Source organism: Perca fluviatilis, chromosome 6 (genome assembly GCF_010015445.1).
Source record: "Perca fluviatilis chromosome 6, GENO_Pfluv_1.0, whole genome shotgun sequence".
Taxonomy (NCBI): domain Eukaryota; kingdom Metazoa; phylum Chordata; class Actinopteri; order Perciformes; family Percidae; genus Perca; species Perca fluviatilis.
Window position 1 is genome coordinate 41500109 of NC_053117.1, and position 15047 is coordinate 41515155.

A 15047-nucleotide genomic window follows, 5' to 3' on the forward strand; every position below is an offset into this window, starting at 1 on the left:
GGGACAGTTGAGTTTGGATGAAGAAGAACGGGACAGTTGGGTTTAGGTAAAGAAGAAGGGGAAGTTGGTTTAGGTAAAGAAGAACGGACAGTTGGGTTTAGGTAAAGAAGAACGGGACAGTTGGGTTTAGGATAAAGAAGAACGGGACAGTTGGGTTTAGGTAAAGAAGAACGGGACAGTTGGGTTAGGGTAAAGAAGAACGGGACAGTTGGGTTTAGGTAAAGAAGAACGGGACAGTTGGGTTTAGGTAAAGAAGAACGGGACAGTTGGGTTTAGTTTAAGAAGAACGGGACAGTTGGGTTTAGATAAAGAAGAACGGGACAGTTGGGTTTAGGTAAAGAAGAACGGGACAGTTGGGTTTAGATGAAGAAGAACGGGACAGTTGGGTTTAGGTAAAGAAGAACGGAGAGTTGGAGTGGGTTAGGTAAAGAAGAACGGGACAGTTGAGTTTAGATGAAGAAGAACGGGACAGTTGGGTTTAGGTAAAGAAGAACGGGACAGTTGGGTTTAGGTAAAGGAAGAAACGGGACAGCTGGGTTTAGGTAAAGAAGAACGGGACAGTTGGGTTTAGGTAAAGAAGAACGGGACAGTTGGGTTTAGGGTAAAGGAAGAAACGGGACAGTTGGGTTTAGGTAAAGAAGAACGGGACAGTTGGGTTTAGGTAAAGAAGAACGGGTAAGTTTTAAGAAAGAACGGACAGTTGGGTTTAGATAAAGAAGAACGGGACAGTTGGGTTTAGGTAAAGAAGAACGGGACAGTTGGGTTTAGATAAAGAAGAACGGACAGTTGGTTTAGGTAAAGAAGAACGGACAGTTGGGTTTAGATGAAGAAGAACGGGACAGTTGGGTTTAGGTAAAGAAGAACGGGATGTGGTTTAGGTAAAGAAGAACGGGACAGTTGGGTTTAGGTAAAGAAGAACGGGACAGTTGGGTTTAGATAAAGAAGAACGGGACAGTTGGGTTTAGGTAAAGAAGAACGGGACAGTTGGGTTTAGGTAAAGAAGAACGGGACAGTTGGGTTTAGGTAAAGAAGAACGGGACAGTTGGGTTTAGATAAAGAAGAACGGGACAGTTGGGTTTAGATAAAGAAGAACGGGACAGTTGTGTGTGTGTGTGTGTGTGTGTTGTGTGCGGACGCCTAACTATCGGTAAGCAGGGTAAGCGGTGCTTACTGGCCCGGACCAATCAGGGGCTCGCATCACTGGAAGATATTGATTGACAGCCCGGGCCCCCTATTGCATTTACCAAGCGGGAGTGAGAACGGGTCAAATTAATTTCCGTGTTTCTGTTATGAAGACGAGACGTGTGTGTGACTCAAACATCTCACATTACTAACAGAACGTACAGCGAAAGAGCGTCAAAACACTTCAGACCGTCCTGTCTGCCTGTAGACATTTTAACATCAATGTACACTGGAGACAGAGAGAAGGGAGGAGAGGGAGGGGGGGGAGCGGGGAGTGAGAGGGAGAGAGAGAGGGAGAGACAGAGAAAAGGGGAAGAGAGAGGGAGAGGGAGGGAGAGACAGAGGGAGAGAGAGGGAGGGGGGAGAGAGGGAGAGTTGAGAGAGGGAGGAGAGGGAGAGGGAGTGGGAGAGCGGGGAGAGAGAGGGATGGAAAGAGAGGGGGAGAGCGAGGGAGAGAGAGAGGGGAGAGAGAGAGGGAGGAGAGGGAGGGGGGAGAGGGGGAGAGGAGAGGGGGGAGAGGGGGGAGAGAGAGAGAAGGGGGAGAGAGAGACGGGAGAGGGAGGGAGGAGAGAGAGCGAGGGAGATATAGGGAGAGAGGCAGAGAGAGAGGGGGAGAGGCAGAGAGAGAGAGGGAGAGAGAGGGAGAGAGAGAGAGGGGGGAGAGAGAAGGAGAGAGAGGGAGGGAAAGAGATGGAGGAGAGAGAGGGAGAGAGAGGGAGGGAGAGAGGTAGAGCGAAGAGAGGGAGGAGAGGGAGGGGGGAGAGAGGGAGGGAGAGAGAGGGAGGAGAGAGAGAGAAACATACTATGAACAGATCATTTCTGAGTGTGTATACCAATGCTTTATTTAGAGAATTAACAGGAGCAATGCTTTACAACTGATAAAGCATTCGGTAATAGTTGGTTTATAATGGGAAAGTTATTTCATTTATAAACAGTTGTTTCATTATTTATTAAGTATACATTACTCACAAACATATTTTTAATAATGATGAACAAACCATTAACTAATAGGTAACTAATGGAAATCGTTACCAAGGAAAGGAAATCGTTACCACTGAAAGAAACTACCAAATTGTGTGTAGTTATTATAAAGTGCTACCCATAAAGTGTTTGGACGTGAGCCGGACGCTTGAGAATTGCTGTTTACTGTATTTTTTAAATTGTTGTAATCAACAACAGAATTATGTTGAATCATTCCGTATTTTTCTGCGATATTGAATATATCTATTTTTTCTCCTCTTTGATTCATAAAGTCACTGTACGATTGGTACAGTTTTATTTCTATTTCTAGGAGCTCTTCAAGCTGTTTCTTTTTATCTTTAGGCTTATTATTGACTTTGGAACTAGCCGAAGGCTTCTGGGTAACTAAATTGCTCTCTTCATAGTCGGCTGAGCCACTAAATCCCTGCTTGCTTGTGTCAATCCAAGAACCTCCTCTCTCCATTGAATGTTCTTCCCAAAGAAAGTTCAGTCCTTTCTCTTTTATAATGTCATCTCTTTGGACCATATCCAGGGCCATGAGAATCAGAGGAAATGTCCGGAAGTTTCTAGCAGATTCAGATATAACTGATGCAGTAAAATATGTGGTTAGCCAGGCCTCAGCGGGGAGCGGCAGGTAATTTGTGTACCGAGAATATTCTTCGTCTACATAAAGAAAATCTTCCGCATATTGAGCAAATTTTTTTTTTGGGTCACTATTGCCCAATTCCTTTTTAATTCCTCCCCGTATGTCTTTGTAACTTTCTTTTCCTATCTGAGCTTCAATACATGGCTTAACATTTTCTTCAGTTTCTCCTTTAGTGTTGTCAAGCCATTTACCAACTAGATAAACATACAGATCAGGCTTAATCTTTAATATCCAGTCACTGACCCTCAGGTATGTGACCTCATTTTTTCTGTAATTTCTATAGTGCCAGATTACACTTATGATATTTTTTGATTGAACATCATAACACTTGGAAAGAATATCTTCTTTTTCTTTTGGATCTGTTATCATCACTGCCTTTATCTTTTCTCCCTCTTTTACCTTTTTAGTTAAATAATACTCAGTAAGGCAGTTATTGTTTTTTGTACTTTTTTTTTTTGTGGGACCTAGACAGTTTCTTTCAGCTGTAACGATTTCCTTTCCTTTACTGCCGGGTTCATTTCTAATTATTACATCTCCGTTCCTATCGAGGGTTGGGACCACTTTCTTGCTGTCATCTTTAAGTCTCCGTTGCTCTCCATCCTTAGTGATCTCCAGGGGGATTTCCTCTCCTGTGTGGCTGACCTGGAGCACAGGTTCCCTGCTCTCCGAAGAGAGAGAGAGAGAGAGAGAGAGAGAGAGAGAGAGAGAGAGAGAGAGAGTTCTTACCAGCTAACAGATTTCAACACATATCTGGCCCCATGCACGGTTGTGTCCTTAAGGCCGGTCACACACTGCAAGCGTCGCACGAGCGTGGCGTTTCTGTTGCGTCTCAGCTGCGTGCATTTTTCTGTGTCCTACATACCAGAAGCGTGTCTGGCGCGGCGCTGCTCCTGGGTAAGTGGGTAAGTGGGCTGTCTGTGTAGCTGTAAAGAGCCTACAGCCTATCTCATGTTGGACCGTCACTCACGTTGTTATAGTAGCCTATCCTACTACCCTTTATATATAGTAGCCATTCCACCTATATAGTAGCCTATCAACCCTTTACCTATCCCTACCATATAAGTAGCCTATCACTATCCCTACTACCTAACCCCTATCTACCCCTACTACTACCCTTTATATATAGTAGCCTATCCACTATACCTCCTTTATATATAGTAGCCTATCCACCCCTTATATATAGTAGCCTATCTACCTATCATACTAGCCTATCCTACTACTACCTTTCATATATATACCCTAACATATAGTAGCCTATCTACTACTCCCTATATATAGAGCCTATCACTACTATATATAACTTATACAATCTCTATATTTATACCTAGTATCCTTTACATACTATCCCTATATATATATAACCTCTATCCTTTATATATCCTAACCTTTATATATAGTAATCCTATCCACTATATATAGTAGCCTATCCTATCCTTTATATTACTATCCTACTACCCTTATATATTTCCTATCCACTATACCTTTATATATAGTAGCCTATCCTACTACCCTTTTATATAGTAGCCTATCACTATCCTTTATATATATAAGCTTATCCTTTTATATATTTCCTACTATCCCTTATATATAGGTATCCTATCCTTTATATAGTATGCCTATCCTATCCTTTAATATATAACCTATCCTTTATATAGAATATCCTTAATATCTAGTAGCCTATCCTACTATCTCCTTTATATATATTATCTATCCTTTTACCTATCCTACTACTATATATAGTAGCCTATCCTACTCTTCTATATATAGTAGCCTATACCTTTATATACAACCTTTATATATAGTAGCCTATCCTACTACCTTTATATATAGTAGCTATCCTACTACCCTTTATATATAGTAGCCTATCCTACTACCCTTTATATATAGTAGCCTATCCTATCCTTTATATATAGTAGCCTATCCTATCCTTTATATATAGTAGCCTATCCTACTACCCTTTATATATAGTAGCCTATCCTACTATCCTTTATATATAGTAGCCTATCCTACTACCCTTTATATATAGTAGCCTATCCTACTACCCTTTATATATAGTAGCCTATCCTACTACCCTTTATATATAGTAGCCTATCCTACTACCCTTTATATATAGTAGCCTATCCTACTACCCTTTATATATAGTAGCCTATCCTACCCTTTATATATAGTAGCCTATCCTACTACCCTTTATATATAGTAGCCTATCCTACTACCCTTTATATATAGTAGCCTATCCTACCCTTTATATATAGTAGCCTATCCTACTACCCTTTATATATAGTAGCCTATCCTACTATCCTTTATATATAGTAGCCTATCCTACTACCCTTTATATATAGTAGCCTATCCTACTACCCTTTATATATAGTAGCCTATCCCTACTTTTCTATATATAGTAGCCTATCCTACCCCTTTATATATAGTAGCCTATCCTACTACCCTTTATATATAGTAGCCTATCCTACTACCCTTTATATATAGTAGCCTATCCTACTACCCTTTATATATAGTAGCCTATCCTAACCTTTTATATAGCAGCCTATCCTACTACCCTTTATATATAGCCTACTGATTTGATTAAAGCAAGACCACATCGGCAGTATTGACTGCAAAATATGTTACAGAATATTTCGTTCTGTGTGACAGGTGCAACATTTGAAAATATTTTCTCTGAAATTTTGTATTACATTTATATCTACATTGATGTCAAAACCTAGACTTTCAAACATCAAGATGTCTTTTATTAATATGCATTCGTGTCTAAATGACATATAAACATATTTTCCTATTCTATTTTGCCTGGAAACGCTTCCAACACGCTCGCGTCTCGCGTGAGAAATAGGCGTTGGTTCTGTTTCTAGCTGCACGTGTCTCAGGCCGGCCGTGTGTACGCTCTGACCTGTTACCATGGGAGCCCAAATATAAACAGACACGCCACGCGGCTGACACGCTCGTGCGATGCGTGCAGCGTGTAACCGGCCTAAGAGGAAATATAGTTATTGTTAGTAGAGCTGCACCGATTACAACTTTCTAGGCCGATTCCTATTTCCGATCTTTCTTTGAGTTAGGCCAGCCGATACCGATTTTAGCCGATTCCGATTTCATGTTTTCTTACCATTTCTATCTTTTCTTTAATAGAACATTTTACATTTTGATTATCTATTTTTAAAATAGATAATCGATCGCTATGAAATAAACTATATTAATTACTCCTGGTGTGGGAAATTAACACACATCTAAAGTGCAATGTTACGGAAGAACCATTTCCTTTTTTTTTTACTTCCAATATAAATAAATAAACAAAATTTGATATATTTAGCAAACTAAACTTCTGTATGTATGAAAACAGGGAAAACAGGTAATGGCAATAAAATAATACATAAATGACAAATAAAATTAAAGCTTATGTGTCTGTGTGTGTGTCTCTGTTTGTGTGTGTGTGTGTCTATATGTATGTATGTGTGTGTGTGTGTGTGTGTGTGTGTGTGTGTCCATATTTATGTGTGTGTGTCTCTGTTTGTGTGTGTGTGTCTGTATGTATGTGTGTGTGTGTATATATGTATGTATGTGTGTGTGTGTGTGTGTGTCCATATTTATGTGTGTGTGTCTATGTGTGTGTCTGTATCTACGTGTCTGTGTGTGTGTGTCTATGTTTGTGTGTCTATATGTATGTGTGTGTGTGTGTGTGTGAGAGTGTGTGTCTCTATGTGTGTGTGTGTGTGTGTGTGTCTATATGTATGTGTGTGTGTGTGTGCGTCTGTGTCTCTATGTATGTATGTGTGTGTGTGTGTGTGTGTGTGTGTGTGTGTGTGTGTGTGTGTGTGTGTGTGTATGTGTGTGTGTGTATGTGTGTGTGTGTGTATCAACCCCATTTAACACATTAACTTACATTAATGTGTTAATTGACGCCGTAGCTACCAGACAGAACTTCTGCACTGAGAAGGTTTTTCCAACGCCAGCAACGCCGATCATCAGAACGCCTCTGATAACTTCTTCACTCAGTTCATCTGTGATGTAGAGCTCAGTGAACATCCTGTTGATGGGGGTTCCACTTCCTGTTTGATCAGCTCCTCCAGTCACACGTTCATATGTCTCCTTCATTCTGATCTTATGTTTATATTCATGGAGAATATTGATCACTAGGAAAAAGGACAAGGTGAAAGACCAAAATAAGAAGAAAAGTTTACAATCTGGTGATAGTTTTTATTATCAATATCAAAACCAGGTAGTAAAGGTTATGAAGTAATCATCCTTTCTTAAAGTAATAAAAGGCATCATGATTTTTACATTTAGTTTTTTTAATTGTGTTTGTCCTGCTCTGGCAATCCCCCCTCTCATTCCCCCTGCTCTGGTGTTTCCCCTCTCATTCCCCCTGCTCTGGTGTTTCCCCCTCTCATTCCCTCTGCTCTAGTGTTTCCCCTCTCATTCCCCCTGCTCTGGTGTTCCCCCTCTCATTCCCCTGCTCTAGTGTTTCCCCCTCTCATTCCCCCTGCTCTGGTGTTCCCCTCTCATTCCCCCTGCTCTGGTGTTTCCCCCTCATTCCCCCTGCTCTGGTGTTTCCCCTCTCATTCCCCCTGCTCTGGTGTTTCCCCTCTCATTCCCCCTGCTCTGGGTGTTTCCCCTCTCCATTCCCCTGCTCTGGTGTTTCCACCCTCAATTCCCCTGCTCTGGTGTTTCCCCACTCATTCCCCCTGCTCTGGTGTTTCCCCCTCTCATTCCCCCTGCTCTGGTGTTTCCCCTCTCATTCCCCCTGCTCTGGTGTTTCCCCTCTCTTTCCCCCTGCTCTGGTGTTTCCCCACTCATTCCCCCTGCTCTGGTGTTTCCCCTCTCATTCCCCCTGCTCTGGTGTTTCCCCTCTCATTCCCCCTGCTCTGGTGTTTCCCCCTCTCATTCCCCCTGCTCTGGTGTTTCCCCTCTCATTCCCCCTGCTCTGGTGTTTCCCCTCTCATTCCCCCTGCTCTGGTGTTTCCCCCTCTCATTCCCCCTGCTCTGGTGTTTCCCCCTCTCATTCCCCCTGCTCTGGTGTTTCCCCCTCTCATTCCCCCTGCTCTGGTGTTCCCCCTCTCATTCCCCCTGCTCTGGTGTTTCCCTCTCATTCCCCTGCTCTGGTGTTCCCCTCTCATTCCCCCTGCTCTGGTGTTTCCCCCTCTCATTCCCCCTGCTCTGGTGTATCTTTGGCAACACCGACCCTGACGCCAGCGTTTCTCCTCCTGATTGGGTCTTATCGGTCACAACGTCTCGTTCTCTGAGACTAAAGCTACTAATGTTACCGTGGTAACTACCAGCAGTGGGAGGAGTCTCCACGCTGCCTCCTGTTCATGCCCAGTATACCAGGATGTTGATGAGATATGATGTTTTGGGAGTGTTCGTTTAAACAGAGATTAGTTATTCTACTGGAGATAAAAAACACGCGGTGCACCGAGATCACTTTTGGCGCAAAATGTAAAGCTTAAAAACTACAACGTAGCCATGGAGATGAAGCCTAAGAGAAACAGCAGCAGCAAAAACGTTTGTTTACATCAGCAGTAAGTTAACAAAGCATGACTAAAACATTCAGTAAACAGTCAAATAAAGCAGATATCTGAAAATACAGACAGGAACACAGGAGAGGTGATACAGAGCAGATATCTTTGCTGTATGACACAGACTTACTTTTTTCAGAGCTGCTCTGACTGGCTGTCTGCTGTACAGCTCTGGTTCTGGTTCTGGTTCTGGACAGCTCCACCTCAGAAACATCACTCCTCTTCTCTCTGTGAATTTAGTAATTCATAATTTATACTCTTTATTGATCCCCAGTGGGGAAATAACAATGTACACTCTGTTAAAACACACTGGCCAGAAATACACATGCACAAATGGAGTGATGTCAGAGTGCTGGACAGGCACCCTGAGTGGTTGGGGGGGTTCGGTGCCTTGCTCAAGAGCACCTTGGCAATGCCCACGAGGTGAACTGGCATCTCTACCAGTCCACACTCTGTACTTTTGTTCTGTACTTTTTTTTATTATTAATAGCAGAGGAATGAGTGACATGAATGAGTTGGTATCAGTTCTCTTACTTTGTGTCTGAGGGTCCAGGTTCTTCACTGAAAGTCAGAGGTTGATGTTTGGACCGGTCACTCTTCACAGTCTGACAGCCAGATACTACAGACTCTGCTCCGTCCTCCTCTTCCTCCAAATCACTCATCTTCTGATCTGAAGTCAGTCTGAGAGGTAAAACAGCAACACTGACTGGGAGCTCACAACACAAGAATCAACACATTACATTACAGTACATTACATGTCATTTAGCTGACGCTTTTATCCAAAGCGACTTACAATTCTTACATATCAGAAGTCACACACCTCTGGAGCAACTAGGGGTTAAGTGTCTTGCTCAGGGACACATTGGTTGTGCACACACACACATACACACACTCTCACACACACACATAAATCAAGACAAACAAGTTTGTCCATGCACAAAGAGTTGTCTTTAAATCTGGGGCAGAGTGATATGCTCGCAGCAAGCCTGTCTGAGAATAGAGTTTCCAGTTTGTATACATTGCAAAAAGAGATGTGTTATAAATGACACAACATGTGTAGTCCCTGAACACACTCACCACATGTGTTAAAATTTTACACATGTTGTGTTATTTTTAACACAAGAGTTGTGTCATCTCTTTTTGCAGTGTATTCTCAAAGACTTCGGTAAGGAGACAATAAAAAAATTAGATGTAAATACTTAAAATTTCCTGTCCCGCCAAAGGTGAAAGAAATGCAATTTAAAATTATGAATAGGATTTATCCCACTAATGATTTCTTAAAACAGAGATTTAAAATGGATGTAGGATGGAAACTGTACACTGCAAAAAGAGATGTGTTAAAAATGACACAACGTGTAGAATTTTAACACGTGGTGAGTGTGTTCAGGTTGTGTCATTTTTAACACATCTCTTTTTGCAGTGTACGGTTAGAAGACGGCTGTGTCTCATGTTACGTAGTTTTTTGTACACGCTGTGACTCTACAAATTCCAACATGTAAATAGGAACATGTTGGAGTTATTTTGTCACTTTTGTCACAACTCGGAGCAGTAGGCTAGTTGGAACCGGTTACCTCCAGGATCTGTGCTAGGCTAAGCGGTTACACTTTACTTTAAGTTTTCTACATAAGAGTGACATGACACTGTCATGAACGTGTCATAAAACATTATAAACAAGTCATAAACGTTTATGACATAACTCTTTTTTAGTAAGTGTCATTCGGTTCATATGTCATGACTGTGTCATGTCACTCTTATGTAGAAAACTTAAAGTAAAGTGTTACCGGCTAAGCTAATGCTGGCGCCGTCAGACAGAGTTACAACACACGCGGAGATGAGAAGGCCATGTCTCGACTTGTCTAACTAATCCCAATAAGTCGGCGTGTTCCTTTTAGCTGAATCATACTAATACAGAGCCCACACCGTACCATGAGTCTTCTTTCTTGGGTTAAAGCTCAGAGACTTTGACAATAAAATAATAAATGTTGGATTAACACTTACCCTGCTTAGGCCTTCAGTTTCCTCCTCCTGCTGTCTTCTCTTCACACGAAATGGAGTCTCAACTGATGCAACTCTTCTTATTCTTCATGAGCTGATCTGCTCCTCCCCCTCTACAGGAAATAAGGTGAGTTTGTCTAAGAGCGTATGTGTGTGTGATTTTAGATTAGATTCAACTTTTGTTATGGTTTCAGTGTTTTGTGTCTGCACTTTCTGTAACTTTCTGTTCCCTGTTGTGTTGATGTACTCTGTTCAGTGTTTTGTGTGTTTTGGTTTATTCCGGTGTTCTCTGTTGTCCCTTGTGTTGCCTAGTGTTGTGTCAAGTGTCTGTGTTTAGTTGATGTCGTGTTTTCTGTCGGTTTTTCCTACTTCCTTTTGTGTGCTTCCTTGTGTCTTGTGTTCCGGCCTGTGTTTTTGTCCGTCAGTTTGTGGTTTTGTTTTGATAGTTTTCCAGTCAGTGTACTGCCGTTTTTTGTTATATTAAAACCTATATGTATTATATTAAAAAAAAATTTACTAGATAAAACACAAGTATATGAACTTGACAGTATACTGGTACAAAATGAATGCCCAGCTATCCCAAATCTCAACAACAAAGACACTATAGCTTACACATATCAAACTCAAGGCCCGCAGGCCAAATACGGTCCCAAGCAAGTTTTGGTCCAGCACTGCGTATCAATTTAGGTTCACAATCAATTTGGCCCCCCTAGATGTGGACCAAACCAAAAAGACAGGGAACTTGTTTTCAAATTTGGCAATTTGCAGACTTTGACACACTCAGAAATTCCCACATAAGCAGAGTTTTTATATTTAGGCTGTGAAACTGGTTGCTGTAAAAAATGTAATTGTTTTGCTGAATTTGCTAAGCTATGATTTTTAAGGAACTTTTTAGAGCTTAATGTCGCCCAAACTGTAACTAAGAAAGCTATACGAGACATTCAATAATACAGTCAAAAATATTTGACTTTCGATTAAATAAAAGCATGTCAATAAACTTTACATGTTGGCCCTTAATGCAATTCTTATTTTCCAGTGTGGCCCTTAGCGAAGTTGAGTTTCACACTCCTGCATAGCTGGATGGAATACACTGCAAAAACTCTGTATTGGATAAGTGTATTGTAATTGCTTGCCTTGAACTACCATTACATAAAGGGAAAGAAAAGAAATCTGCCTACAACCAATAGGCTATGGCAAATACAAAATTCCCCACTACTGTTCATTTAAATTGGAAAGAGCCTTGGTGATTTGTGTGTTATCATAGCTGGTAACAGAAAAAAATATTGCATGGACCACGGAAAAAAGCAAAAGCAAAAAAAAAAAAAAACAAATCCACAAAACATGATGAGTGATTATAACCAGCAACGAAGTCAGGGAAGAGTTCTGGCCACTCACAATCAAAGTAAAATACAGCGTGTTGAGCCGTTTTTTTAGATCACTTTCAATCCATCGAGAGTCATGAAATGAAAAAATAAAAATAAAAAGTAGAGATGAATGGCACCGAGGAGGTAGAGTCAACAAATTATGATGAAGAAGTGAAATGGCCAAACTTTCTGGGTGTAAACACTTACCCAAGGCCAAGTAATCTCAGTCTTAAACCCTCCACCAAGGGAGATTGTCACATGGTGCTGTTCTATGCAAACAACTTGATTTTCATCTGTTGTATCTTTGCATTCAGCTTGTGCCCATCCAAATTCATTATGATCTTCTGGAAAAACTCAAAGGTGTATTAAGGTGTGTCTGGAAAACTCAGATCAAGGGCATAAATGAGCCCAAAAAGCATGACGAAGCCCATGATGACACTGCCCAAGTTGCTCAGGACTTTGATGCCTTCAGAAGTGACAATAATTTAGAAATTAAACTTGAGAAGTGGACTTGATGCACAGTTCTCAACACACACAAAAAAAACACTAATTGCTTGTATATCAAATTTCGGTGCATTTCCCATCGCCTACAATATTATGGGTGGGAATGGTGCACCATAGGGCTTTGTCATAAATGAAGTGCGCCATGGGAGAAGTAAGAGGGAGTAACTGTTCAACACTACATGACAAACATATTGTGATGAATTTACCAGATATTCCTTGAAGAAGGTGTCTGGATCTTCATTGAGGTAGATGATGAGGCCTCTCAGGATACACTCCCTCCTGGTGTTGATGTTGTCACACTGAAGCAGGGGTGAAAAAAATGACACAATTTAGTCAAATGTGGTTGTTATGGTGGCACAGGGAAGGGGCACGTTGTCTAAAGATCTGGAGGGTCATTTCAGTCTAAACAGGACGCCTAACCCCTAAATGCCCCCAACAAGCAAGTCTGTAGTCGTCTTGCATGTTTTACATAGCCACTGGTGTGAATGAAAAAACATAGTATTTGGATAAAAGCACTATACAAGTAGGCCATTTATAAAACATATTTAAAAAGGTGCTCTAAGCGATGTTGGGTGACGACGTTCACAGTATTTTCAAACAAAACGAGACTAGCTCCTCCCTCCTCCTCATCCCGTCCCCCGCCTTCTGTGCTTCAGCGAACTATAACCCCCAAATCCTTCTTGTTGGTTATTGGCTGAATGCTGGAACATGGTTTGTTATGTTTTTGTAGTCCAGGTTGGCCACTTTGTTTCTGTTGCCGTGTGTGGACCCTGGGCTGTCTACAGAGACTGTGTGTTTTACAGTGTGTTCAGGGGACAGGCAGCTCGTGGATAGTGAGGAGAGGTTTGCTGTGTGTGACAACAAATTTTGTAGCCTAAAAAACATTTGACATCGCTTAGAGTATCTTTAAATAAGCAGCTATGGACAAGAAAACCTTACATTAACCACCCACAAACCCCCCCCCCCCAAAAAAAACGTACATTATATGCATTTCAACTAACCAAATCTGTGATAGACAGGACCTCCTTAATCCTCTGCCCCTTCACTCCTCCTTTGCTCTTGAAGATCTGCATCAGCTTGTCTGAGAAGTGGTCCAGCTGCGACATGAACTTTGACTGCAGTGGCTTGGTGGTGAGCCGCATAAACTCTGAATTTACCTGAAAAATAAACAAAATGCAGCCATTTTTAAAAATGTGTTGTAATTACCACCATTTTGGCTCTATGGGGGAGCTCAATGTCTGATTTTACATAGTACAGTCTGCATGTGTGGGCGTAGCCTGCTTGTGTGTGGTAGAAGAGAGAGAGAGAAAACAAAAGACGCACCAGCAGCGCCGGTGTTATGCTGAGTTGTGCATGGCTGCATGCACCTTGCAGGATGTTCCAATCATTTACCACCATTTATGAACAAAGATTAAATCATTTTAAACAGAAGCCTAGTTAAAATAGATCCGCGAGGAACCACGACATGAATGCAATTGTCAGCGGACATGCACAACTCAGCAAGGGGATAAGGGTCCACCAAGTCATCAAGTTCAATTAGGGCAACCTCTCTAGTGGGTGATGCAGACAGCTCAAACCCCCCATAATGCTCCCTATATCAAGCACATACATATTTCACTAGAAAACACAACTTCTCCTTCAGAACGCGCAGAATTGAATGATCTTATTAAATTTAGGCAGTCCATCTAAAGATCCGTTTACAATAAGCATCCCCTCACTGTAATGTATACCACTTCAAAACACATTTTTTGCTATATGAACTTCAGTCACATCTGGGTATCTCTGGTTCATAGCTGAAACTACTCCTTCACTAAGGACATCAACAGATGATGATTGAGACATCAGTGACCTCCAAGGGTGACTTTTTGAGACTGGAGGAATGTGTGTGGTAAGCAAGCATGAACTGGTGTTTAATAGCTAGTGAACGAGTTATATTCTTAAAGCAATTTGTATGACATGCGACCTGCTTGAAGAAGCTATGTTTAGCCTCAAATCTCATAGTCCACAGAGCAATTAGAGGTCCAAAGCAACGAATCATTTGTGGATAGTGCTCCAAATAGTGATGCTTTGGTAGGAGCTTCATGTGTGGAAAGAGTTCAATGTAGCGGTGTCTGTGATCATAGATTCTGGCTTCAAGATATGCAACAGTCTCCTCTGTATGAACAGGAGCCACAACCAACTCAACTATGTCCTTAAGATCTATAATAACCTGCCATGCTGGCTCACCTTCTGGCAAAATGTGTCCAATCAGCAAGGGAAGAAATCTGAGGAAGGCCCAATTTTCATGTGCGTTGCCACCTATAGTGTAGTGTAGAAAAAGCGTGATATTGGATGGGGGCGATTAGTTTTGTCCCTCCATTTGTACGGAAATGTCTGGATCAATTTGTTAAGGCCCTCAAGAGTGAAGTATTTTTTGGAAATCAATAAACTGATACAGCGTGCTAGTTCGACTGGAACAACACCCTCAAAGAGGTCGTGCACAATATCAGGAGGATAGCCAGTGCTTACATGAAAATGAGAAAGGTGGTCTGTTACAGTTTTTTACCATTGCTTACACACTAAAACTAAAACTTTCCCACAATTAGCAAAACCTTAGGCTCAAGGAGCAAAACACTAGGCTAGATCTGCACAACTGTAAGCACATTGTCAGCTTCACACTTTTTGCAAAACATCACACACAGTGATTGCAAAACACTGAACACACTTGTATGCATTTGACACAGAAATGTATCATGATGTCACTTCCTTGCAATTTCAAAGCAAAGGCTTTCAAATGAACACACATGAACCAATTGGTTAAACACAGCCACCAGGTACGCAAACACATGACTGCTAAATTGTAGACACACCAAT

General features: G+C 41.5%; 1 protein-coding gene across 5 annotated transcripts; it reads right to left on the reverse strand.

Moving 5' to 3' along the window:
- Nucleotides 1–1003: 1003 nt before the first annotated feature.
- LOC120560202 lies at nt 1004–13351 on the reverse strand. 5 transcript variants are annotated; one of them, XM_039802467.1, is made up of 7 exons: nt 13196–13351; nt 12401–12493; nt 10330–10439; nt 8866–9012; nt 8462–8559; nt 6699–6948; nt 2003–3467 (listed from the first exon to the last, which is right to left on the reverse strand). In XM_039802467.1, the coding sequence occupies exons 4-7, from the start codon at nt 8991–8993 to the stop codon at nt 2231–2233; spliced, it is 1713 nt and encodes a 570-aa protein (XP_039658401.1). In that variant the 5' UTR covers nt 8994–9012; nt 10330–10439; nt 12401–12493; nt 13196–13351; the 3' UTR covers nt 2003–2230. The 5 variants fall into 5 exon arrangements, with proteins under 5 accessions (XP_039658399.1, XP_039658400.1, XP_039658401.1 ...); XM_039802465.1 differs by lacking the exons at nt 10330–10439; nt 12401–12493; nt 13196–13351 and adding an exon at nt 1004–1049 and having other exon boundaries at nt 2213–3467; nt 8866–9067; XM_039802466.1 differs by lacking the exons at nt 10330–10439; nt 12401–12493; nt 13196–13351 and adding an exon at nt 1055–1078 and having other exon boundaries at nt 2213–3467; nt 8866–9067.
- Nucleotides 13352–15047: the final 1696 nt, after the last annotated feature.

Excerpts from the sequence above, each read along its gene's own strand:
- LOC120560202 (XM_039802465.1), bottom strand. The coding sequence starts at position 8,993 with ATGAGTGATTTGGAGGAAGAGGAGGACGGAGCAGAGTCTGTAGTATCT. Across the intron at positions 6,949-8,461 it reads TCAGAGCAGCTCTGAAAAAA|TGATCAATATTCTCCATGAA; the intron begins GTAAGTCTGTGT and ends CCTTTTTCCTAG. Across the intron at positions 3,468-6,698 it reads GCGTCAATTAACACATTAAT|GGAACCTGTGCTCCAGGTCA; the intron begins GTAAGTTAATGT and ends TTCGGAGAGCAG.